Source organism: Myxocyprinus asiaticus, chromosome 22, assembly GCF_019703515.2.
Source record: "Myxocyprinus asiaticus isolate MX2 ecotype Aquarium Trade chromosome 22, UBuf_Myxa_2, whole genome shotgun sequence".
Lineage (NCBI taxonomy): Eukaryota > Metazoa > Chordata > Actinopteri > Cypriniformes > Catostomidae > Myxocyprinus > Myxocyprinus asiaticus.
Window position 1 is genome coordinate 17,520,995 of NC_059365.1, and position 27,613 is coordinate 17,548,607.

The following is a 27,613-nucleotide window of genomic DNA, read 5'->3' on the forward strand; positions in this document are numbered from 1 at the left end:
AAAATAAATTAGTGATCCTAAATGACCTAAGATAGGGAATGTTTTTTTACGATTAAATGTCAGGAATTGTGAAAAACTGAGTTTAAATGTATTTGGCTAAGGTGTATGTAAACTTCTGACTTCAACTGTATGCTATCAAACATTAAATACTTATGTGAAATAAATGATCTCATCCTATTTTTTTCCACCTTGAATAAAAGTACATGAAAAGACTGTTTGTTGTGAAATTATGATATTCTCATTTCTTTGGGTATTCTTTAGCAGTAAACTTTGCTTATTTAAAGGCATATTTCTAATTCAATACAAGTTCATTTGAATTTACATCATTTGTGGCATAATTACCACAAAAAAATCATTTAGACTCATCCATCCTTTTCTTTAAAAAAAAAAAAAAAAAGGAAAAATCGAAGTTACAGTGAGGCACTTACAATGGAAGTGAAAGGGGCCAATTTTTGGAGGGATTAAAGAAAGAAATGTGAAGCTTATAATTTTACAAAAGCACTTACATTAATGTTTCTGTTAAAACTCATGTATTATTTGAGCTGTAGAGTTGTTTTATGTTGTAATTTTTACAGTCCTTTTAGGCTTTGTTGACTACATCGTGATGGCAACAAAGTTGTTAAATTAGCTACAACTTTACACAGAAAAGGTTTTTTTTTTTTATTTGTTTTTTTTAATCACACTAAAATCATGTTAACACACATATTGTTTATGTCTTGTAGCTATACTTTTAAAATAGTGAGTATGTTAACATTCAAAAATTGGCCCCATTCACTTCCGTTGTAAACACCTCACTGTAACCCAGATTTTTTGTTAAAAAAAAAAAAGAGGGACAAGTCAAAATAATTTTTTTGTGGTAATCAATATTATGCCGCAAATGCTGTCAGTTGAGCTTAACTTGTACTGAACCTGGAATATTCCTTTAAAGATATTTATTCCTTGGAGCATCCAGTCAGTCCTTGAGTAGTTTGCATCATTTACAACTTCTGAAACCACAGTGTTTATGCATATTCTACACGTTTTACACATCAAACTTGGCCTGGCACATGTTTGTTCAAAGCACCATAAAAAGCCTATCCACACCAAATAAGAGATGCTGAATTGAATTTTACATTATTGTATTCATTCAATCATCTTTGTTACTTAAATAATAGGAAAAGAAAAATTTTGAAGGATTGGATGGAGACCATCAGATGCTGGTTACAGTGCAGATTTACTTGCTCATTTGCAGTGTGATGTCATAACCTCTCTGTAACAAATTTTGTAATGTTGATAAAGACAAAAAACACAAATAAATAAATAAAGACAACATTACAACAAACATACATTTCTGCTTATTCAAGACCAATAAAACCCCAATCTGCGCAATTCTCCAAATTATATATTATATTATATTATATTATATTATATTATATTTGTGGGTGGTGGGACAAGTCAGTCATACAGTAGTTATAGGAGCATTATATTATAATTCTCCACTAAACTAAAACCAGTGTTTATTTCCTTTCTTTCTTTTTTTTTATTTCTTTTTTTTTGTAAACATAGAATAATATAATAACAATCAGCATAAAACAAATAGTCACAGTAGATGTGGATAACAAAACTAATTAAAGAAAAAACAGATACCAGATGAGTGACAAGGAAATATACAAAATGGATTGAAAAAATATATAAAGTAATAATTTATGAAAGCGGTGTTTTTTTTACCCACACGCAGTTGAGACGTCTCGCCTCGTGGTGTCGTGACGTCACGCTGAAGCACTGTGATGCTGTTGTTTCAGAGAGGTGGCAAGCAGCTGGTTGTTGATATCGGTGCAAGCCCAATAAAACTATATAAAAGTAAAAAGCAAGGTCCCAATCCTTTCTAAACAAGGTGACAGTGTATTTCAGAAGCGGTATACGCTTTAAGTGTTACTACTTTGTTTGAGGAAAGGTAAGTCCTGACTCTGAGAGGAAAAGTCAACTTTGATCATAATAACAGGACAAACTTTTGTGGCTAGGCTAATTGCTAGCACGCTAGCCACATACACTAATAAACATTCACCCCGACACCAGACTACAATTCTTTATTCACCATTTACATTTTACAAGAGGGACTGTGTAGGCATACCTCCAAAAAGCCGAGTATATACATTATTTCAGCACGTTTTCGGTCTTTAGTTGTGCTAGCTGGTCCTGCTAACCTGCCATAACTTGCAATAAAGTATTTGTGCATGTAAGATCATAAAGCCACATGAAACAGAATGATTGAATTACAAGGGCATTTAAATGTGCATATGTGTTCAAAAGCATTTTTGGCACATGATCATTCATCAGCCTTCTTGTTTTCTTTGAATGCTGCTCCAGTTATCACGCGACCATTTTGTCTTATTTGGCACTGGCACTTGTTGTAATATTTAGTCACTCTCAGTTTTGTCAAGTGCTTTTAGTGGGCAGATTATGTCTGAATCATATTCTGTCATGAAGCAAAAAATGGTTGATGAGTAGTTATGTTTATTAAGTACAGGTCAATATAGCTGAAAACAGCATATGGAGTATTCTAGAAAGTCACTCCTTGTTAGTAGTTATTATGCTTTGTTGAATAATCATGGTGCCCTCTCAGCTATCTAGATTTAAGTCAATAAACAGACGATTAATGATTTAGTTCAGAGAATCAGCCAGGTCATGGCAGGGGTTGAATTCCCACAAAACAAAGACACTTACAGTGCATATACATCTGAGAACATATGGAGATTCTTAAAGTTGCAAATTCAATATTTAACCACTGTAGAAAATCAAATGCAAACAGAGCAATCAGACAGAAAAGTTTCTTATGCTGATGTAAATCAGCTGCCTCATGATAGCCTGATTGTGATGTCATTTTTTGTTGTTACAGGTAGAAAGAGGGTACAGGCGTCTTATTATTTCATGAAAATATCCCCTGGGGAGTGTTTGTTTAGTTTTGATGCCGTGCACCTGAGCGTGGAACTATGCCCGCAGCCACTGTGGATCATAGCCAAAGAATATGTGAGGTTTGGGCCAGCAACCTGGATGAGGAGCTCAAGAGGATCCGACACGTGATCCGAAAATACAACTACATTGCAATGGTGAGTTTGAAGATCTAACAGTACGAGTCTGTTCATTGGCGCAGAAAAACCCTACTGTGTCTCTAAAATGTACAGCGAGTGTTGTTGTGTTCAGAATGCTCTATGAATGCTTTTAATTCACAGTCAATGAAGTCATCACATACATGCACGATATACTATGTACAAACATTGTCAATTGAGTACACTTTTGTTAACCAAGCAACAGCAAAGCCACAATGAATATGTGCAAAGTGGATTTGAAATCTGAATTAAATATAATAAGATGTTATTTAAGCATTGAATCCACTTGAAATTCCAGTTCTATTGGTATATTTTGAAATACCAATGACAGATGTCACAGCCTTCAGCTCAGATCTTGTATTGTGTATATCCAAGCAACCTGAACACTAATATTGCTTTTTGTCTGTTTTTGTAGGACACAGAGTTTCCAGGTGTAGTTGCAAGACCAATCGGAGAGTTTAGAAGCAATGCAGATTATCAGTACCAGCTGCTGCGGTGTAATGTTGACTTGTTAAAGATCATCCAGCTTGGCCTTACATTTATGAACGAACAGGGCGAATACCCACCAGGGACGTCAACATGGCAGTTTAACTTCAAATTTAACCTCACGTAAGCATTACAGTTTGCACCCTTTTTCTTTACATACTTATTGTTGAAGACATATGACAAGATCACTTTTCTTGTCTTCAGGTGTATCCATAACCATCAGTGTGATTCTTTATGAAAACTGGACATTACACCAACAGTACTGTCTTTTGCAGGGAAGACATGTATGCACAGGATTCCATTGAGCTGCTCACTTCGTCAGGTATCCAGTTTAAGAAGCATGAGGAGGAGGGTATTGAGACACTGTACTTTGCTGAGCTGCTTATGACCTCAGGTGTGGTGCTTTGTGAGGGGGTCAAGTGGCTCTCATTCCATAGGTAATTTTACAGTACAGTGCTGCAATGAATAAAGTGTTGTAGTGGCGATGCATGTCACTTCCTTATTAGTGTAAAACTATTGTTTTCAAATTTGTATTGCATCAAAATCTATTCACCATCCATTAGCCGCTTACTAACCATTAAGTAGGGCTTATGGTTCATAGAAATATACACCTATTTTAAAGCAAACATTTTTGTCTCTCTTCTAAACAGTGGCTATGACTTTGGGTACCTGATCAAAATTTTGTCTAACTCAAAATTGCCAGAGGAAGAGGTCGACTTCTTCGAGATTCTTCGGCTATTTTTTCCCATAATTTATGATGTGAAATACCTCATGAAGAGCTGTAAGAACCTGAAGGTATTTAAGTGTTTTTTATGTAATTAATGTTTGAAATGTGAATAAGGTTGTTGTCATTAGAGACTGATCTCTTATTTGATCATTGTGGATGATTTTGGACCACTGTCATCACTACATTTCATTGAGTGATAAGATACAAGAGACTGTGCTACACTGTGAATATATTCACATCTAAAGGGTATTGTTAGGCAAGATGTACAGCAGAGACAAGCGTGAAACAAATAGGAAAATATGTACAGTGGCAATAAAACGTATTTGAACCCTTTGGAATTACCTGCATTTATGTATACATTTGTCTTAAAATCTGGTTTGATTATCATCTAAGTTACAATAATGAACAAACACAATCTTTTTTTAACTAATAACACACAAATTAATTTATTGTTCTTGTACATATTGAATACATCATTCAAACATTCACAGTGTTGGTTGGAAAAAGTATGTGAACCCCTAGGTTAATGACGTCAACAAAAGCAAATTAGATTTGGCAAACTCCTGACTCCTGGCATCCAATTAATGAAACAAAATTGGAGGTGTGGGTTTGAGCTACTTTGACTTATAAAAAGCACTCAATCATTTTGAGTTTGCTATTCACAAGAAACCTCTGCTGACATGGACCATGCCTCGCAAAAGAGAGATCTCAGAAGACCTACGATCAAGAATTGTTGCTTTGCATAAAGCTGGAAAGGTTTACAACGTTATCTCGAAGAGCTTAGATATTCATCTGTCCATAAATGGAGACAATTTAGTACAGTGCCTACTCTCCCTAGAAGTGGCCATCCAGCCAAGATGACTCAAAGGGCAAACCACAGAATGCTCAATGAAGTAAAAAAATAACCCTAGAGTGACAGCTAATGGAACAGGTTAACATCTCTGTTCATGAGTCTACTATATGGAAAACATTAAACAGACATGGTGTCCATGGCAGGACACCACGAAGGAAGCCGCTGCTTTGCAACAAAAACATTGCGGCGCACCTGAAGTTTGCCAAAGACCACCTTGACACTCCACAACGCCTCTGGGAAAATAATGTCAGAGTGGCTGTGTGCCAGCTGAAGCTCAGTAGAAGTTGGGTGATGCAGCAGGACAATGACCCTAATCATTGAAGTAAATCCACTACAGAATGGCTCCAAAAAAAGAAAATCCACCTTTTGGAGTCACCCATTCAGAGATCAGACCTTAACCCAATAGATATGCTGTGGAATGACCTCAAAAGAGCCGTTCACACCAGACATCCTAAGAATATTGGTGAGCTGATGCAGTTCTGTAAGGAAGAATGGTCCAAAATTCTTCTGAACTGCAGTTCTAATCCACAGTTACTGGCAATGCTTTGTTGAGGTTATTTCTGCCAAAGGAGGATCGACCAGTTATTAAATCCAAGGGTTCACTTACTTTTTCCACAGTACTGTGAATGTTGAATGGGATGTGTTTAATAAAGACATGAAAGACTATAATTGTTTGTGTGTTGTTAGCTTAAGTGTGTTAATGTGTGTTTGTCTATACTTGTGACTTTGATGAAGATAAGAGTTTATGACCAATTAATGCAGAAAACCAGCTAATTCCAAAGGGTTCACATACTTTTTCTTGCCACTGTAAATATATAAGGAATATTTCCATTTGGGTTAAAATGGGTTTAATTACCAGGTGACTTTTACAATAAATTACTTTGTTTTGCAAAATGAATGACAAGGAGGCGCCACCCAGGATCATGTGATCATAAACAGCAAAAATACTTCCTTGAAGTGAACATTGCATATGCCCTTCTTAAAGAGATCAAGTTGCTCACTTTCATTTGGAATGACCCTTCGAATTGCATCCCCTTCTCACAGTGCCCTTCAAGAGCACAAAAACGGCATTGGAATTGACTCAATATCATAGATTTAAGCAGGCTGGAACACCATGTTTACCAATACACATACAGGACCAGAACGATCTGATTTATATTGGATTTTATTGGATGAATTTTTAGCAATCAATGAATCAGTCTCAAATTTCCATTATGTGATGTTCAGGGTGGTCTGCAGGAGGTGGCAGAGCAACTTGAGCTGGAGAGGATTGGACCTCAGCATCAGGCAGGGTCAGACTCATTACTCACAGGAATGGCATTCTTCAAGATGAGAGAGGTATGCCATCAACTGAGAAATCATCTAAGCATGTCCTTATTAAATATATATATATATATATATAAAAAATAAAAAATTGTAGTTTGAGCATAGAGTGGAAATGAGTTAAACTATACATACAGTGTTGTAGAGAAGTTAGAACAGCATTCGACTACAATGTAGTTCAATTAGTTAAATCACCTTACAGGCGATAGGCTCCCTTTCAGCATTGTCATTGTCTTTAAAAACAGAGCTTATTACTGGTACCCAGCATTTATAGATTATACTGACAGAAATTGATTTTATTATCTTCTCTCATTGCAGATGTTTTTTGAGGACCACATAGATGATGCTAAGTATTGTGGTCACTTGTATGGACTGGGTTCAGGCTCATCCTATGTCCAGAATGGCACAGGAAATGCCTATGAAGAGGAGGCCAACAAGCAGCAATCATGACAGACAAAGAATCCCTCACCGTAAAGAACCTCATATACAGGGCTTAAAACATAGGTTTTTAGTTGTTTTGTTTTGTTGTTGTTGTTTTTTTCATGAGATATTTGATAGCACTTTAAAGCTCCCATCCAACAGAAGAAGAAAAAAAAAACTTCTTCCCTTTGTTGCCTTCTCTGGGTTAAATTTTTTCACACAATGTTCATCTTTTTATGGTTAAAGAAGAGGAACCATTTGGTGTTTTAGTTTTTCCCCCACAGCTCAGCCTTAATGTTAAGGTACATTTTATGTTCTTTTTTTATCGTTAATTTATTGTATTTGTTTTTTCTCGTGTACTGTTGCATAGTTCAATGACTAATTTGGCAAAACGGAGTATACCAGTCATTTACAGGAACTGTCATTCCCTGATCACAGTAGTACTGATTTCACACAATTTGCAATAACTTTAGACAGATGGAGGATCTCACAGACTACCAGATAAATACAGGCACTTAATTGTAAAAAGCCTCACACTGATTTTACCCTTTATGTTGGGTTAGCACAGATTTTACCACAAAAGTAAATTTAGAGTGATGATGTAACTGCCACTATTTAAGTGATCTGAGGTCACCTCATAATTCTGGTCAAGATTGTCTTTCCATTTTCATTTTAAAAAGAGGTTTTGTAGTATTTTAGTATTAAAACATTCAAAGCCTTTTATTCATTTAAGAAATAATGGCTCTTAAAAACTCTTAGCCAACTCAAGTACTCCGTATCAGTGGAACTAGTTTTACTTGTAGTGGTGGTTTTTGAATGGTGCACATTTTGTCCTGTTTGGGTTTTTCTCCTTTTCTTTTCTCTTTTTTGTATTGTATTGCTTTACAATTCTGTGTTGCCTAAATCTGCTGCATGTACTGAAAAAACATTTGAATAAATACTGTGTTAACTAATCTGAGTTTTTATAGACAATTGAATCGCTTGAACACAGCTCGTCTTTTGTTGAATGTCTGATTTGGTGAATGATGATTATGATAGCTCTTATTTCCCACACACCCCCTTGTCTATCATCTTAATGTGTACAGTATCCACATTGGCATTATGCAATATAAAGAGTGACTGTTTTTAGAATATTTGGAAATAAAAGCTTCCGGTTTTTCCTAACATAACCAAAGTTTGTTCAAACTTATGTTCAGGGTTGGGAGGGTTACTTTTGAAATGTATTCCACTACAGATTACAGAATACATGCTGTAAAATGTCATTTGTAATGTATTTCGTTAGATTACTCAAGGTCAGTAACGTATTCTAAATACTTTGGATTACTTCTTCAGCACTGGTAGATTTTTTCACTTGTTTTGACTATAAAAACTCTGCCAGTACAGTAAGACAAAATACATGTTAAAAATACATTCTCTGAAAAACCTAAATATCTTATGCAGTGTTGTTTCTAAAACAAGATAAATCAAATTGATCTTGTTTAAAGGAGTTTTAGATATTTTTACAGGAAAATGATACAAAAATTATCAAAAATAAGATTTTTGTCCTAATATCAAAGGTCTTAACAGAAAAAAGAAATTATGATCTAACGTGAATTTTCTTGACTATAAAATGTGATCGTGCCTGGTAACGTGCATGTAAAATGGCTAGAAATAGTTTTTAGATTAGCGTGAAGCTGACAATTTACACAACGTTTATTTCTATTTCTTCTGCTCCAAACTTACTTCTCTGTCTGCTCGTATGAATGTAACACTTCATAAGAAAATGTTTCACCGCTGTTCAAATGCACTTTGGATCGCATCATTTATATGTATAAAAGTTTTCCATCTGAAAGGACTAAATATTAAATGAAACAAATGACAATAAAATGCAAAGTAATCTCTTCAATAATCAAAATACTTTTTGAATGTAACCGTATTCTAATTATCAATTTTTTAAATTGTAACTGTAGTGGAATACAGTTACTTATATTTTGTATTTTAAATACATAATCCTGTTACATGTATTCCGTTACTCCCCAACCCTGCTTATGTTGTATTAAGTACTGATTTCACCATTCATGAGACTGAAAATGGCCACTGATATAGCTCTAACATCTAACAAAACAATATTGAACAACACTGTAGCATTTAATAAAATAGTTTATTCCTCTGACAGATTAAGTTCATCCAAGCATTTCATTCAGTAGCCTAATCATACAGATATGACATTAAACATAAAAACAGATTAAGCAATACCAAGCCAGCAGAAATTAATGTACTCTCAAAGAGAACAAAAGCAGCAACTACAAAATACAATCAGCTGGTCCAGATGCATAAAAGCAGAGACCAGCATTACATCTGGTATCACAGTTTATTTCTTTGTGTGGTTTGTGAACCTAATGACAAAATAAGCAGCAGAAATCCTTTACGACACATTTCCATAAAAACTACAAAACAGACAAACAACATACTACAAGTCTTGGCATATCTGAGGTATGGTTCACACCTCAATCAAAATCAAGTACAAGTACATTCAAGTACATATACATGCAATAACTGGAATCAAAATTAGATAAGAAATATCATGGTAGCAGGTACATTAGTAGAGCCCTTATATAAATCAGATGTGATCTTTATCATTAAAAACCACATCTTTGAGTTTTGCATTAATTGTGCAAACATGGTTATGCAAATGTATGTTAAAAATAATCTTGATATACTGACATTTAATAATGAAACTTTCTCCTTACAGCTGTAGTGCATATATACATTAACACGTTTCAATTGATTCAATAGTAGGTAACATTAAGACAAAGATGATTGGAAATGTAAAATAATGTGCAGCTTCAAGCGCTGTTCAAAGTGCATATAGAACATTTTGTCTTCCCTGTGCTTTTTTGTCCGTCTGAATATCCTTGGAAATGAGTCTAGTGTAAAATTCACCTCCTTTAATAATTGTATTCTAGCAAAATGTAAATTTGGCATATTTGCATTGAAAACGGCCTATAGGATTTGCTGCATCAATCATTTTGTTATTGTATAACCATCTTAGCAAAATTCAGGACAGCTGGTATCCAGACTTAATGGGTGATATGTGAAGATCCACTTTTGGAGTGAAACTTTGGTCAAATAAAACAGATTATTGATAATGATGTACAAATTTATGATATATTTATATATAATGAATGAAAAAAATATGTTTATAAGAGATGCTGCTGCATTTCAACAATGCAACAAACAAAACTTGTAAAATTGCATTTTAGTGCAGGCTTTTCACATTTCACACACACAAAAAACTATGAACCACCATAGAGCATGCATAAATACTTCACGTTTACCTTCAGCACTGCCTACATCTTGCAAGCAATATTCAAGGCATTTACCATATGAACTTCAACATTTTTAACATGTAATCCATGTAGGGTCCCACTGTAATGTTACCAAATGTTCAGTCACTTCTGTAGGTATCTTTAAGCACATTATTTATTTTTTTAGCCATACTGTTTCCAAGGAAGACAAGATACTATGTGGTCCTTCATGCATATACACACACCATAATCCTCAATTTATAGCTCTTGTTAAAGATCACAACATTGCATTAGGTAGAGAGAGAATGGGCAGTGGTCTGTGCATTAGCAGTGTAGACTTACAGGAACAGATGATTTCCTTACTGTAAAACTGACAACAGATATCACTACCACAAAACTCCTAGAGAAAAAGAGAGGAGAGTTCATAAAGGATAAGCATTCCAGTCATTCAGGGATTCTCAAATAAGTATTACTGTAATTCATATTTGGGAGAATAAGTAACAAAAAAGATGATTAGATAGTAGAGGTAGACTGATATATTGGTTTTACCGATTAATCGGAAAAATATTGGTTAATAATATTTTGGAAATATCAGTTATCGGCAAAAATCTGTTGATAGTTGCCCATAGTTTTTTCATAATTTAGTCATTTCAAAATAAGAGTTCCCAGTATGTATCAGGCTTTTTTATACTTAAAATCCTGTGTTATGTACTAAAGCAAAAAAAAATTCTAGTTTGGGTGAACAAAAAACTGCATCTGGGATTTTATTCATGTTGGACTCTTTGTCTTTGCCTGTCATAATAAAGAAAGAATAAGAATGATTTAAAAAAAAAAATTTTTTTACATTCTTTAAATCAATTTGAAAAACTATTGGCCAATTAATTGGTTATCGGCCTTTCCCACAACCTTAGTTGTCGGAATCTGCAAAGTCCACTATCGGTTGACCTCTGTTAGATAGATAGACAGACAGACAGACAGACAGACCATTTAAGAAAAAAAAACATTTAAAACTAAAATTTTAGTTTGTAGAAATTCTCATTCACTAATTTTAGACAAAAAGTTAATTGAAAACATAAATTCATAAAGTATGTCAAACATTTGACTGGTACTAAAGAGTACTTATCTGAAAATATAATATTTGTCTATAGCCTCAGTAAGTCACGTTATTGCAATATATACACAAAAGTAACAAACCTGTCCAATTAAACCAGCCTATGTCCATGTTCCTAAGTTTCCTTCTCAACAGTCAAGGCTGGGTTGCTTGTACCTGTTAGGAAAATCCAGAATGAGTAGTTTAAGCCCAACACCATTTCAGTCTATTAATCACAACCACTGCTGATTAATACTCTACCATAAAATGTTTCTGTAACTCAGGTACATCATGGCACTGGTTTGACACAGATGCATAGTCACCCAATAATGTTTATGGTCTAGGCTCTAAACACACAGATCACCAAAATTAGCATTTGTTCTGTAATGATCTATAGAAGATCTCGTGTTAAATGTTTTGTCTCTCTACATGGGCCAGATTCGAACCTGCATGAGCACAACAGCGTCCCACTCTGCCACAGCTCTGACTCTGTTTTCTACATTAGACTCACCTTGCTTATCTCTGTCCTCGATCCCCTCTGACTGCGTGTTATTGATCAGTCGGCTCTGAGACTCTCTTAAAGGTTTTGGAGGAAACTGATGTGATTCTCCAGCACTAGCAGGATGTAAAGAGTATAAATGGAAAGCTAACATGCTAAAGATTGAGAGTCAATAAGAACTAAATATTTAAAAATGTATTTAAAGATAAATGATCCTATTCATGTCAAGATCAGTTGTATGATGGTACCTCTAAAAAAAAATGGTAGCACACATTACAAATTCATATGAACTGCGAACCTTTTGATTGAAGGGTTGTGTCCAGTAGGTGAGGAGGGCTGTTCAGGGTCTGGGTTCGCTAAACACGTGGGGAACGAACAGCCATCGCCCAGACTGCAGAAACACATATAAATATGTATTAGAGAGGGAGCGAGATTACTAAACACTGACACAAATATTATAAGTGATACTGAACACCACTTTGACTGCTACCTTGAAAATATAGGCAGAAGCCAGTATTTCTTTTCATCTCCAAACACTTGGCGAAAGTTCTTGTTCATTCCTAAACTGAAGCCGTTCTTGTCTGGTCCATGCTGGAATGCAGGTGCTCTGAAAGCCTCTGACAGGAGATTTGTTTGAAGAAGAAAAAAAAAATAACCACAATCAAATACATAAAGATGCTTCATAAACAATGCTACCAGGACATAATACCATTTTTACACCGCAAAGGTGGCACAGAAGCTGCATCCAAAGCGGAATTTGGGTTATTTATTTACACAGAATGTTGCTCATGAGGTGGCGTAAATGCATTTACACAGCAGTTACAATTGCATAAATAATGTTTAGAAATTAATATTTTAAATATGAAACTAAATTATGAAAATATACTTTATGCTCTATCATGACAACAAAACAAATTTAAGGCAGCTTTTTCATTTACACAGAACAAAAGCAGCATTTGATACTCGGGCTGAGCAGGCACAGAGCAGCCTTAACTCAGATGTGTAAAGACGCCTTCAGTCAGGGGTGCAACTACCCATTTTCGTGTATGTATGCTACACCAAATTTCGCACCCCTTATAAGTGTTGAGCAGGTGTAGGGTGTTGTGTCCCCTCTATGAGCGTCTACCGGGGCGGAGAGAAATGCCCTATAGAGAGCTGCTGGCGCCACCCTGTATATAGCGCCCCTATGCGTTGCATACATTACATATATGGCAATATCTGTTATTAACCAGGCTGGCTAGGCAGCAGTCAGTAGTCACTACTATGCTGTCCTGCCAGTAACAAGCATCAAGCACTATATATGTTTTTCATGAATTATATATATCATTGCCATTATTTATTATATATCACAATTGCTCCACTACCTTTAACGCACTCTGAATTGCATCCAGCTGCTATTTCTACCTCAAAATTATAACTGAGCCTTTCATTTTCGCTGGTGTGTAAGGGTGTAATATAATTTTTTAATTTAATTTAATATTTAAAAGTATAATTTAATGTTTTCATTCACTTAGTATTTCTGTATTGATAATTTTATATATAAAAAACATTGATCTCATAACTTTATTAACCCTTAAATGCATGGGAATTTCACTAAACACTCTTACATATTGGGGTCTTTAAAGACACGGCACTTATAATATCTATCACAAATAGATTAAAAATAAATAAAAAAATAGAATAAAATAAAATATATTTTGATATATTTTGATGTTTTATATATAAAGAGAAAATGCAACAAATCAGGACAAATCTAGAACAGGATTCATTACTTTCATGCTGAAATTTCATGAGATGCAACTGTCTGTCAAAAACATATTGAGCTACACATAACACATAAGATACACATAAGTATTTTCTCAGGCACTTATTGAGTCTACACAGATGCACATCTTGTATGATTTCACTAGTACACCCAAATGACAATAGTCATATCATACTGTTCATGTGTTGTACTTGCTATAGTTTACTTCCACGTTGTTTCTTCATCAAATAGCAATGTCAAATGTAAATCAAGTCAATCATTGTCACCTTGAGTAAGAAATAACACGTACTATAATAATGTGTACACACACATGGAATACTGATAACCATTATTGCATTGTTGCACAGAAAATCAATGTGATATAGTATTTATTTTTTATAAATTTAGTACTGATTTCTCTTGCAATAAACAAAGAATTAGATATCATGTGATAGTAAATTTATATAGATATGAAATAATTATAAAATCTGATTTATGAAAGTGAAAAAAAAAACAAAAAACAAAAAAACAACACTCTTTCATACTCTAACAGGGGTGTAAAAAGTACTCAGAAATTATACTTATTCATGGATACTGACTGAAAATTTTACTCAATTAAAAGTCCAATATCTAGCCAAAAACTTACTTGACTGAAAGTAAAAAAGTATTCACATTACATTGTACTTAAGTATTAATAAAGTAAAAAGTAACTTTTTTTCTAGCTATAATAAAATCAAAAGAAGAGATTATGAGAGGGAACATGTTTTTTAATTCAATTGGTTTGTTAAGTCGCCTTTTTACTGTCTCTGACGACTGTCACATTTCTCCCCCAGTGGCATTCACAACCTTGTCATAGAATCATGTTACAATAACAAAATTTTTGCTAAATGCTTTTTATGTGGCCTGTTGTATGTATTGCAAAAGTTTCCTGGTGAAATGAACACTAGATGCGCTAAAACAACAATGTCATTTATCCCCTTTCACTCAAATCATGAGTAAAACAGCAAATTATCAGTTCATAAACATTTACTTTTTGCTGTGTTCCACACAAAATGCTATCTTATGACATATAAACACTTTTACTACAGCACACAACATATTTTAACGTTTGCATTACATAACTACATTTACAAGCTTGTTTAAGTGTGATCAAATTGCGCGTATGTCAAATTTAATGAGTACTTTTCATGTTTAAATAAAATTGTAAGGAGTAAAAAGTACTATTTTTTCTTTGGAAATGTAATTAAGTAAAAGTACAAGTACTCTGTTTAAATTGCACTCGAGTAAAGTACAAATCCCAAAAATTAATGCTTAAGTATAATACTTAAATATTTTTACTCAATTACTTTACACCCCTGGTCTCTAATGACCCAATACACTTTTGGTACTTAAACCATTATATATATATATATATATATATATATATATATGCTGTCGGTCGCTTGAGGGCAGAGGAGACGCTACCGTCCACCAGGGGGCGGGGGAGCTTGCTGCCATTTGCCAGGAAGTGGAGGAGCTGCTGCCGGTCGCCTGAGGGCGGAGGAGCCGCTACTATCCACCAGTGGGCGGTGGAGCACGTCGCCATCCACTGAGAGGTGGACAAGCCACTGACATCTACCGGGAGGTGGAGGAGCTAGCTGCCGTCCACCAGGAGGCGAGATCTAGTGCCATAGCCTGGTGTCGTGGAGGACTGCTACCCAGCTGGCCAAGGACCAAATGGTGGCGTGGTCGGGAACTGGAGTTTTAGTTACATTTTTTTCTCTCTCTCTCTCTGTCTCTCCCGCCCCCTTTTCCTCTCCCCTCCCCTCTTCCTACCCAGGTACCCAGGAGGCGGAGAAAACCAGCTGGCGACATGGCCAATGGGGTAACTCTTCCCTCCAGGAAGGAAGGGAGGGAGGGGAGTATGTCAGTCCGGAGCATTCCACAGCCTGAATCGGGCAGTGGGGGTATGTGACGAGGAGGAGGGCGTGGCCGGGCTGTGAGTGTGGGTGCCTGGTGCTGAGCAGCCCAATCAGCAGGAGAGAGATGAGAGGAGGAGTCGGGAGTGCTGGAGAGAGAGAGAGACTTACACGGAGCTGTGTGTGTGTCGTCATGTTATTATGTTCCACTTCAGTGTTTTAAAGTTGTAATTAAAGTCTTGTTGAGTATCAGTCCGGTTCCTGCTTCCTCCTTTACCTACGAACGAGAAGCTTGTCTGCCACAACCGCTATTTTGATTTTTGAAATATTATGTCTGTAAAATTAGTGAACATTTTTATTAAATATTGTTTGTTTTGTTTGATCCTTGCCTGTGATTTGTCTTGGTGTAGGGCAGGTGCTATAATAAGGGGCGGTAACTCTTACCTGAGGCTGCCATTTTCTTTTGGGTTTAGTGCTGTTGGGTAGACCTCTTCTGTCTCCCTCTGCATATGTGTGCAGGAATGTTTCATTTGTTTATTTACCAAAAAAAAATATTTTGTGATATAGTTTCTTTATTGATTTGAAGAATTTTCATTTTTATTTGACCATCGTTTTTTTTTTTTTTTTTTTTGTGTTTTTTCTTTCTTTCTGAAAAAATTAAAAAAATAAAAATAAAAAAATAAAAAATAAAAAATTCCGTTGCACTTTATTCTATTTTGAATACTATTATGATGCTAGTGATACTTTGTAATACAGCACTTTTTATACCACTGTCTCCTAAGATGATTCGCTTATGTTTTCCTCTCTTGTAAGCTGCTTTGGATAAAAGCGTCTGCCAAATGAATAAATGTAAATGTAAATGTAAAAACGTTACTGTTGACCTTTGTGGAAGGACCTCTGCCAAAAGCTACAATCAACTTCCCATGTCACTCAGTACCATCTTAGTGGCTCTTCCCTTGGTCATTTTGAAGACTGACGTAGAACTAAGGCTCACAATGACACACTTTCTTTTGCTAGATAGCATTGTCACAGTTACATCTTCCCTTGAGGATCTGCCACAAAGGGCAGACTGCAAAAGAGGCACAATCAAAGATACACTACTAAACACCACCTGTTCCACATCTGATTTACTGGATGTATGACTTACAGTGGCCCAAAAAGTATTTGGACATTTTTGGTCGCATCTAAAAAATGTTTAAATGTCATTGCATTGGAAACAAAATATCAAACCAATTGGCATTCTGCTAGACATTTTTCAATGCCACTTGGTTTGATATATTGTTATCTAATGCAGCAATATTAATATTTTTAAGTGTGGCTTAAGTGTCCAAATACTTTTTGGGGCTACTCTGTTTAGTACTGAATCATTTGATCATTTGTTTAGTATTGAAAATACACAGTATTGATGAGCCCATATAATTTTGTGGAATCCAAATGGATAATCATAGCACAGCCCACTCACCTAATGTGGATCTGTTCTTGCAGACAAGCCAGCAGTGATAAGCAAACAAAAACGCCAGGCTCACTGAAAATGTGGAGGCGGCGAAAAACAGGAACATAATGTGGAACTTGGCTTGAGTATCAGGCAGACCATTCTGAGAGAATTCAGCAGTAAACATATGGGAATAACTGTCAGCACATCACAAACATTACAACATGCTATGCAGACATAAATAGGCCTATGTTTGCTTAGCTACTGGAACTAATGGGAATTGTAAAGTGGGTGAAAGACTACACTAATACACGATAAGCCACAACATTAAAACCACCTGTCTAATATTGGGTAGGTCCCCCACGTGCCACCAAAACAGCGCCAACATGCATCTCAGAATATCATTCTGATATGCTATTCTTCTCACAACAATTGTACAGAGCGGTATCTGAGTTACTGTAGACTTTGTCAGTTCAAACCAGTCTGGCCATTCTCTGTTGACCTCTCTCATCAACAAGGTGATTCCATCCGCAGAACTACTGCTCACTGGATGTTTTTTTGTTTTTGGCATCATTCAGAGTAAATTCTAGAGACTGTTGTGCATGAAAATCCCAGGAGATCAGCAGTTACAGAAATACTCAAACCAGCACATCTGGCACCAACAATCATGCCACAGTCCAAATCACTGAGATCACATTTTTTGCCAATTCTGATGGTTGTTGTGAACATTAACTGAAGCTCCTGACCCATATCTGCATGATTTTATGCACTGCAGCCACACAATTGGCTGATTAGATAATCGCATGGATGATATTTGGTGCCAGATGGGCTGGTTTGAGTATTTCTGTAACTGCTGATCTCCTGGGATTTTCACACACAACAGTCTCTAGAATTTACTCCAAATGGTGCCAAAAACAAAAAATATCCAGTGACATGAGCAGCAATTCTGCGGATGGAAACGCCTTGTTGATGAGAGAGGTCAACAGAGAATGTCCAGGCTGGTTCGAATTGACAAAGTCTACAGTAACTCAGATAACCGCTCTGTACAATTGTGGGGAGAAGAATAGCATCTCAGAATGCTATTCTGAGATGTGGGTTGGCGCTGTTTTGGCAGCACGAGGGGGACCTACACAATATTAGACAGGTGGTTTTAATGTTGTGGCTGATCGGTGTATGTTGTGCTGAGGCAAACTATAAAACTATCTAAGAGGAATACGTAGGTCAATCATTGCACATCATCAATGTCACTGATTGACTCAATCCTACCAAATATTTGATTAGACGTTCATGCGTTTTACCATCAACCTTTCAAAATAAAGGCACACTTTTGATGAAGCAATGATCAAAATATCTCCGGGTTGTGTTTTATTTATTTAGAGACACCCTATTTGCACATTCAATTTACCTCTTTTCTGAAATAATGCTAGAAAAATTAATAATTCATACTTACAGTCCAGAACTGAATGAAATACTGCAAGTCTGTGGCACTGACGAAGAGGCAATACAACAGAGAATATGCTAGAAAGAGCATAAAAAACTTGTAATTGGAGAAGCCCACGCAGTTGTTCACCCTGTAAAAGATTAAATGCATTTATTAAGATCAATAAACTTGGGAGATAATATCTATTTTATACAAATGCACAATATGCTGCAAAATAATTGAAAAAGTCCAGTTGTTGCCACTTCTACCTGACTTGACCCTTAAACATTACTTTTGTACTTATTATTTTCTTATAATGAAATCCAGAAATCTTTGGTGCATGTGTTCCTTCCGAGACATAAATGCTTTACTCTTGCTTTGCATTTAATTTACTGAGCTAGTGCATACCAGGGACAGTGGTGATCCATCTTTAAAATGCACCTGTAAAACAGCAGAGGGAGAGGCTGTTGAAATGTAACAGCAAAAACAATCTTATACATATGCAATGTACTTTAAAAAAGGAGGAAAGTCATACTTTTCACAGGCAGAGCAATGATGACATCGATCAGGCTTCAGCAACAGACAGAGCTCACAGTAGCGGACAGCTGAACACAGATTAAAAAACATATTTAATTGATTGTGGCCATTATTTGTTTTGAGCACAATTATGCACTGAACAAAATGAAACTGTGCAGTTGTTCCCTTAAGGAGCTATTTTTGTCAAAATGTTCTCTAGATGATACACAACAAATTGCGAGTCAGAAAAACTACCTAGGATGAGTACAAAAAAAGAACGTTTTTCAAAGAATTTACCATGACAAAGTTTTTTTTCTGCCAAAAATTGAAACCCATATGACTGATTCAAGGATTTTTAGAAGATTTAGTTGCATTTGCATTATTACCAAAAAAGTATATATTAGCTTATTATAGCAATTCTTGCAAAATTTGGTATACCACCAAATGTCATAATGATTGGCTGCTCACAAAACAAGTATTTAGCATCTGAAATTTGATTAGCTGTTGGCGACCATTTTGGTTGAGCTGTATTTTTAGGAAATCAATATTTTAAGGAAATATTCGCACAAGAAGATGCATGCCAAATTCCAACTTCTATCAAACTGTTGCGGAGTTATAACTGGATATTAATTGTAGCGTCCCCTATGAGCAGAACTGGATGAAATTTGGCATGCTTCCTCAAAATGTCTTCATGACAAAGTTTTCCAAGTTTCGTTAAGTTCGGACTTTGCATTCAGAAGACTGAAGTTAATAAGTGAATTTGGGCCATGGCCAAAAGCCAAGTTGGTTCAGCCATTAAATAATATTTTTACATAAATCAAACCAGTTAAATAATATATATATATATATATATATATATATATATATATATATTTTTTGCCTAAAATGAGTTCCACATGGTAATATCTAAATTAACTGGTTTTATTCAAGTCAACAATATTATTTAACATCACTGAATTGACCTGAATACATTAGGTTACACGAACAAAACTATTTTTTAAAGTTTAGATCAGGTAGAAATAGCTCCTAACGGTAACAATTGCAGGTTACCATTTTTATAGTGTAGAGGTTACCTGAATTTATTTATTTTTTTACAGTTTTGACTTGGACTCTTATTGACTTGGCCTGCTATCAGTAATGTCTAGGCACAATTAGGGTGTGCTTCAAATTAAAATGTGCCCACCTCCAGACATTGTGCGTGTATAAATGGGCAAATCCTTAGCTATTCTTCTCAAGATATCCTGTTGAGATTCTCTACGATCTTCACGCTCTAGAAGCTCTTTGTCAGAGTGTGACAGGTGGAACTGAGGGAAACAGACAAAAAGCAAAACACTTTTTTTTCCTGCATGACAAGCACCGCGGCTACCATACTGCACCCAGAAAGTCTCTGACATCAGAAATCTGAGAGATGTACGGCTGATTGCCAGTTTGAGCCATATGTGGTTTCTCTATTACAGTTAGTTTCTCATTTTCTCTGCTTGAAATAATAACCGCCTGCAGTGAGTTACTAAAGTTACACTGAAGATCATATGCAATTTACAACTCAACATGCTGTTTCTCACAAAGCATAACCTACAGCTTACCCTAATGGGTGTTATACCATATATTTAAAAGATTGCACAGTAATCATTTCCAACTGACAAAAACATTCATTATGGGAACACCTTGTGAGTCATGCTGAAATATGCTGTAATAACATTCAAATTGACTCATTATTTAGAGATTACAGACTGATCACACTGTGAATTTGGCGACAAAAGGTTGAAAGTTTTGTGACTAAGAGTTCAGGCTACTGCCCCCAATGGCTGTAGCAGAAAGTGCTGTTGACCAGCTTCCAGGTGAAATCTCCACAGAGTGGCTCCAAAAGCGAGTATTATTTTTATTTGTAAATGATATAATACAGTCAATAGAAATGCATGTCTTACTAACCCTACCCCATAACCCAAACTCTAAACCCTAAACCCAGTAGTGCCACAGGGAGAGGTAAATGCAATCGAATTAATACAAAAATGTGCAAGATGGGGGTTGGCGCTTGTAAGAAATTCATCAGAATGGGGTCGATTTAAGTGTAAATGAACATTTGGATGCTGTATTTCCATTTCCTGTGTGATCATGTTCCAGATTAAGCAGTTTACTGATGGTTTTCAGTTGATTTTTGGTGCTTAACATGATATTAACAACCATTAATACATAACTGTAGTATTCATAATCAAATTACATAACAGTACAGCATAAGTTATACTCACCTCTTTGAGCGGGTTCATGGGTTTTGTGAAGATGGTTTGCCAGTATGACCACACAAACATGATGAAAAGCACATGATATGCCAGGAGGTAAACAACTAATTAAAAAATAGACATCATGATTAAAGTATCTCTGACAACATGTATGTCTTTTTAAATGATACCTAGCCACTTTTATCATTACGGGTCATTTCAAAGGCAAACATCACTATCATTGCTCGTCACTGCCGAATTTGAACAACCCTTAATCTAAATTATTACACTTGTCTCAACCTCAAATTATGCAACTTTTAGAGGGAGTTGTGTTTTTTATCCAAAGGAAATGCATTGACATTTCAATTGGCAGGAAAGTGATTATAAAACATTGTAGGAAAAAGTCAACTTACTTTTCTCTCCCATGTTTTCAATAGTTTCTGCAGAGGAAAAGAGAAAGAGCAAGTCTTAGGTAACATTGCCTCTATGACTTTGGTCATGCTGTATGATATGAATTCTGAAAGCAGGATAAGCACAGTGTGTCTCTGTACAAACAGTAGCTCAATAACTCCTTGTGCATTTCATAGAAGGTCAGTGAGCAGCAGATGGTTCTAAGAACAGTTGCTCTGATCGCTGTTGCTGAAACCCACACTGTAGGGAGACTCTTGATCAAATGCCCAAATTTACTAGCCCATACATGCATCTCTGCAACTTGTACTCGTTCGGAGAGATGAATTATATTGTGGTGATGTGGGCAAAGATACCAACTAAAAGCAACATAAAGAAAAGGCTTTCAATATCAAGATATGTCTGTCCACACTGATTACCCCAAAGAGGCTTTTTGTTCTACACAATGTTGGTCTTTTTAAACATAAACAATCTGTCTGCAATTTTTCTGATTCATTCTAACTATATATGTGCCAGACTTTTCTGCTGTTGATCTGTATATCTTGTTCTTTAAGTGAAGTGGCCTAAAAGCCTCATTAAGTTAGCCTCTAATGTGGGCTGCATTTCTCTCTATCCAAAATATGCTCTTTGAAAAATAATGAGGCATGGCACAAAAGTAAAATGATTACAGTTCCTCTGATGTACATAACAGACACAATGCAGTGCATCTCCATTCAGGTATTTTAGTTCACCATTTAATTTTCATTAGACCTTTATAGAAACGATAGCTCAGATTTATATGGATGGTTCTAAATTCATAGTCAGTATTGATAAGGTTTGCATGGTTAGGATACATACAGTATATGGCATTACAAGAACCTTCATGATCTCACAATAATACACAACAACAACATTTAAAGATGTACTACAGTTGCTGAATCGCTTAAAGTGGAAGTGTGAAGAAAAGCACTAAAAAGTGTAAGTACAAGGGGCCGTTCACACAGGAAACTGTTTTTTTCCCCGATGTAAATATGCACTTGTTGCAATGTGTCTCACCGTTTATTTACACCATAAGCACTGTATTTGTTCCAGTTCAAAAAACATTGTAAGGAATGTTTTGTCAGGTGACCTAAGAAATGTGCTTCATATGGTAACATCTAAATTGAATGGTTCTATTCAAGTACAAAAAATGTATTTAATCTGACTAAATTTACCTGACAAATGAGGTTAAACCAGCAAAAGGTAACAATAGCAGGTTACCATTCTTTGTGCAATTCAACTTTTAAAAATGCATCTCAAAACGTTATATTCCAGTCTAACTGTTTTTGAAGGAAAGAATGTGTCCTGTGAGAAAGGCTCCTAAGGAAGTACAATTGGAAATCACGTATATAACAGAGTCATTATCATAACACATTTCATCAGAACAAGCCTCTCATTTAGAGTAATGAAAACTATCAACAAATGATAATAATCATTATTAACAATTTCAGCAATTATACAGTTTTTTCTCGTGGTGGACGTGATTGTTGCTAAATTCCGTTTGCAGTGCAAGTGATGACAGCAGATATAGGTCAAGTAGAGATTGGTGAGGTTGAGTTTGACAGCTTGGCATTGAGATTAGTTTTGAGACATAAGGATCAGCAGACAGTAAATTCATAACAACCTTTGTCTTGGCTGTGCACCACAGGTTGTTTAAAGGCTTATCACTGACCACCCTAAGCATGACTGTAAAACTTACAGATGGATGCAACAAAAACATTAGTGGTGCTATTAACAATAGTAAATCACTCTACTTTTAAACGGGAACCGTTACATTTCTCTGCATTTGCATGCTCATTGCAATGAGCCAACTAGGCTCAGATAATTCCACTGAATCCAAGCAACTAAACAGCCTTCCACTCATGTTCAGGTTCAAACTCTGTGTGACTCTTGAATTGTCCTGTTCAAACAACAGCTAACAGGAGCAGCTCAAATTCAGTATGAACGAATAACCAAAGTCAAGCCTCTTTTCTGTTCTTTCAATAGCCATGAATAATGCCTGTAACCATAGGGACAGTGAGAGCAACTTCCGTAACACCTAAATTAACAATAGCCACCACTTGGCCGAACAGTTCTCGATGTGAAACCATGCCATTCTGTGCCGATCTGGGCCAGTTAGCATGGTTACGGTTTATTTTTTCATTGTGGGGCTGTGAAATCAGATGGCATGAGAGGTTAACATTGGAGCAAGTGTACTATGGAAGATTATAACATATTTCAGTTTTAAGGACTGTTTTCCCCCTGGTTTTGACTCTGCTAAAGCACAGTAGTATATACTCTATATATACTTATATATGAATATATAAGTCATATATTGATATATTATATGAGTTTTAATGAGCTAGCTAGTATAATCTGCCTCTCTGATGAAAAAGGCGTGTAGAAAAATAATGTACTACTAGTTAAACCATCATCATAATATCAAGACAATACACTAAACATACACTAATTTCCATTAACTTTTATTAACTTCACTCAAATATTAGCAAACTTGGCCAGTTCCCTAGAAACAACTGAGTTTCCTTGGCATTGGCAAATTGACAATCGTGAGTCACCACACACTAAAACCATTCCACCATGACCATGGTTAGCTAACCGTGCTCAGAAATCCATGCTTAGAATGGTTTGTAATTGTTACGTGCCAAACCGTGCTCAAGTGTAAATGCTACTGGAACCGTTCGGCCCGATGGTGGAAAAGCGTTTAATATGTTATTTAACAAACCAGTCCAATAAAGATGCACGTTCATCTGTCAAACAAAATTATTTAAGTGTAGAGCGCAGCATTTGGGTCACTCCCTCAATTATGTGACTGTGACGGCATTTTTGTGAAATTATATTACATATTGGATTCTTACTATACGTATTGCAGCAGTTCCGAGGTGAAATGTCCGACCCCATCTCATAAGAAGTCATACAAATTCGTACAAGGTGGCTAAATTATATGAAATCGTCCAAGTTCCTTCGTACAGCTTTTGCAAAAGTCGTACGAATTCGTACAACCCAACTTGTACGATTTCATACGATTTTGCCAACTCCAACCAATCTGTGCGATTTCTCTGTGAGAGTGTGTTGGAAATGTACATTTTGTGGCACTAAAAGCAAGTTACATTTTCACCCAAACAGATGACGTTTTAAAGGTTGATGCTCTTTCAATTTTTAAATCAACAAAATCTACCTCCCTACACTAAACCTTAAACCTTAACCTTACCTCTAGTGTCATAAAAAGCAAATGTGAGTTGAAAAACACATTTGCTGAAGCAAGCATATCATTTTGTGGGGCCTCTGGAGACCCAGTTCAGCATAAACTGGTTTAAACTACCAGTAGGATCAGCAGTTAGACGGGTGGCCAGGCCAATGACACATCACTCCGTGAAGTCTCTGGGGACATCACAAAGTAGCTGTTTTACAGTATATGCACTTGCACTTCATTTGATTCTATTAAAGGAGTCCAAACAAATGCACCAACAGTCTTCAGAGGATCATCCACTATTCAAGAGAGCAATAAAAGCTCTTGATGCAAGGTTTTATGAGAACAGGATAGCAGATGTGGTCAAAGGAGAGATTGTAAGATATTAAGTCTATGTGAATATAAATATTTGCTTGTAAACAAGCCACAGTCTAAGCATATGATACACTACATAATAACATGCAAGGTACAGTGATGAAAGCCCATACTGATAATGACAAAGTATTGGGACACAGCAATTATTGATATCAAGTATAAGAGTAATGGAGTAGCTTTAGAGTGATGCCAAATTTACTATACACAGTAATGCATAAAGGTATTTCAATGTTGTAATTAGGGTGCAAAAAACATGCATAATATTATAACATTATTACTTATTACATATAAACTGTATTTACACATATACATGTGTTTCTGTATGTATTTAGAGAGAGAGAGAGAGAGAGAGAGAGAGAGAGAGAGAGAGAGAGAGAGTTTAACAAAATAAATCTTCACAAAACTTGTTTTTGTCTTTATCTATGGCTGACTACCTTCTACTAATTACCATATTAGACTCTCTACTTTTATTGTTTATTATAATTGCTACTGATAACTGATGCTCTTAACATGCAATAACATATGTATAACCATGACACTAATAATGGAATACAGTACACTAAGTCAATCTGTCATAAGCAAATGGACCCCAATCGCTCTAGTAACAAAACCAGACATCTGCAAAACACATGGTCGAGGCTAGGTGTTATTTATTTCTTTATTTCTCCCCGTTCCACTTCAACTTCATCCAGAGAGAGCTCTGTAGCTGTTTCCAGCCTTACCTATGCAGAGCTGCACTACATACGCGTAGTAGGACCATGCCACGATCACGCAGATGAACAGCACGGGGATCCAGTACAGAACTCTCCAGCAGTCAACGCTGCGCGAACCCGACGGCGCCATCTTTCTATTTGGTCACCAAAAGTGGCCAAAACGACAAGTTCACCCTCACCGACTGAATGCACTGATGCTAAAACCTCATATCTTCAGTGTGCAGCTGTTGACCACCCGCTACGGTTTGTCTGCTCCTCCATCCTCCGGTTCGCCCGATCACTCTTGTTTGCTGTGTAACACAAAGGTACCACCCCTTTCTACAACTTGACATGATGCGGTGAAGGTGTTACTATACAACCCTTTGCTGAATTAACATTGTTTTCTCGCAGGGGCGCCTGCAGCTGTACGACCGTACGCACTGTGTTACCATGAGCGCTCCGACTGCCCCGAGAAATATTTACTCTCAGAATATTTCATCAATCATGAAATGTGTCCCGTATTTCTGTTGGCTGTTTAAAAGAACTAGCAATGCCCAATTTGCAAATGAATAATTCTTTTGAGTCGGTTCTTTTGAGTGGATTGGCCAAACGGGCTTGCAAAACGGTCTGAATCGATTCGTGATTCAGTACAGTTCGTTCGGTCCGCTCTCTCACTGAATCATTTGGAGCGGGTTCTCACACAGTAAAACAGTTTCTGGATACAGAGAACAAACAGCGCTGGATACTGTGGAAATGTACCAACAATCAACTGAAACAAAAGGTTGTCTTTTTGAGAGGTAACTTTGAGAAACTTCAGCTATTGCTGTGTCATGTGAACAAGGGGCTGTTCAAACTGAACGTGTTTTGTTTTGCTTCCGCTCGCGCAGTTTTTTAATCGTTTTCCATGTAAATATTCGCTAGATGGATGTCTTTTGACAACTGCGTCACGTTTCACTGTATTTTTAGCATCTTTCACAGGAGCGCTGCATTTTTAAACGCTTTGTCAAGTTAAAAACTTCTTCAACTGATAAAAACGCGTCTCGAGACACCCCCACCCCCCGGACCCCCCAGAAAAAAGGTTTATTTGGCAGATTTCTTTGCGTACCCTCAGATTAAATCCTGCAGGCGCACCTGGTTTCTCAGTATTAATTTAGTTGAGAGGTGCTATATCTAGTATGTATAAAAGAGTTATAAAATAAAATAAATGTGCTATTGATAATAATTAAGTTAATATCCTGGCGATTTACTAAACGATCTTATTTTTATAAGAATGGACATAAAGATTGACTAGGAATGTCTCAGTGTTTCACTGTAAAAGGTGAAAACGTGCAGTTCTTTCCTTAAAGGGATAGTTCAGCCAAAAATGAAAATTCTTTCATCATTTACTCACTTTCAAGCCATCAAAGAAAAAGTAATCCATACGACTGCAGTGGTTATGTCTTCTGATGCGATGCAATCGCTTTGTGAGAAACAGATCAATATTTAAGTCCTTTTTTTACTCTCCACTTTCACTTTCAGAATGTGAAAGTGAAAGTGGAGATTTATAGTAAAAAAAAATAAATAAATAAAAAAGGACTTAAATATTTATTTGTTTCTAACCCACACCTACTATATTGCTTTTGAAGATATGGATTTAACCACTGGAGTGTTATGGATTAGGCCCCACAACAAAGGTGGCTTTTTACTCCAAAGACTATCCTTTCACTTATTGGACAGTTATTGGACAACTTTTGATTTAATCACCATGACCAAAACTGAAAATGTCATTTCAGGGATTCTCATTAGCTACATACATTTGTAACATTTTTCAAATGTATTAAATGTTAGGTCAAATTACCTCAAAATCAACCTTGACATATCATGAATCAGGAACATTTTGCAGTGTAAAGTGACAAACAGGTGTTTAGGAAAGTGCTGTGGTAGTTTTTTGTTGCTA

The 27,613-nt window shown here is 36.1% G+C and overlaps 2 protein-coding genes across 4 annotated transcripts; one reads left to right on the forward strand and one right to left on the reverse strand.

Annotated features, from left to right (window-relative positions):
• Positions 1-1,777: 1,777 nt before the first annotated feature.
• LOC127413266 (CCR4-NOT transcription complex subunit 7) lies at positions 1,778-8,054 on the forward strand. Of its 2 annotated transcripts, XM_051650246.1 has the most exons (7): positions 1,778-1,933; positions 2,876-3,086; positions 3,502-3,695; positions 3,848-4,009; positions 4,223-4,367; positions 6,380-6,490; positions 6,794-8,054. In XM_051650246.1, the coding sequence occupies exons 2-7, from the start codon at positions 2,970-2,972 to the stop codon at positions 6,923-6,925; spliced, it is 861 nt and encodes a 286-aa protein (XP_051506206.1). In that variant the 5' UTR covers positions 1,778-1,933; positions 2,876-2,969; the 3' UTR covers positions 6,926-8,054. The 2 variants fall into 2 exon arrangements, with proteins under 2 accessions (XP_051506206.1, XP_051506207.1); XM_051650247.1 differs by lacking the exons at positions 1,778-1,933; positions 2,876-3,086 and having other exon boundaries at positions 3,560-3,695; positions 3,777-4,009.
• A 962-nt stretch (positions 8,055-9,016) lies between these two features.
• Positions 9,017-26,140, reverse strand: zdhhc2 (zinc finger DHHC-type palmitoyltransferase 2). Of its 2 annotated transcripts, XM_051649921.1 has the most exons (14): positions 25,708-26,140; positions 21,411-21,437; positions 21,028-21,122; positions 19,965-20,085; positions 18,801-18,870; positions 18,674-18,706; positions 18,296-18,416; positions 18,112-18,150; positions 16,876-17,008; positions 12,262-12,388; positions 12,070-12,162; positions 11,784-11,887; positions 11,377-11,449; positions 9,017-10,582 (listed from the first exon to the last, which is right to left on the reverse strand). In XM_051649921.1, the coding sequence occupies exons 1-13, from the start codon at positions 25,826-25,828 to the stop codon at positions 11,409-11,411; spliced, it is 1,125 nt and encodes a 374-aa protein (XP_051505881.1). In that variant the 5' UTR covers positions 25,829-26,140; the 3' UTR covers positions 9,017-10,582; positions 11,377-11,408. The 2 variants fall into 2 exon arrangements, with proteins under 2 accessions (XP_051505881.1, XP_051505882.1); XM_051649922.1 differs by lacking the exon at positions 18,112-18,150 and having other exon boundaries at positions 25,708-26,134.
• Between the last annotated feature and the right edge of the window lie 1,473 nt (positions 26,141-27,613).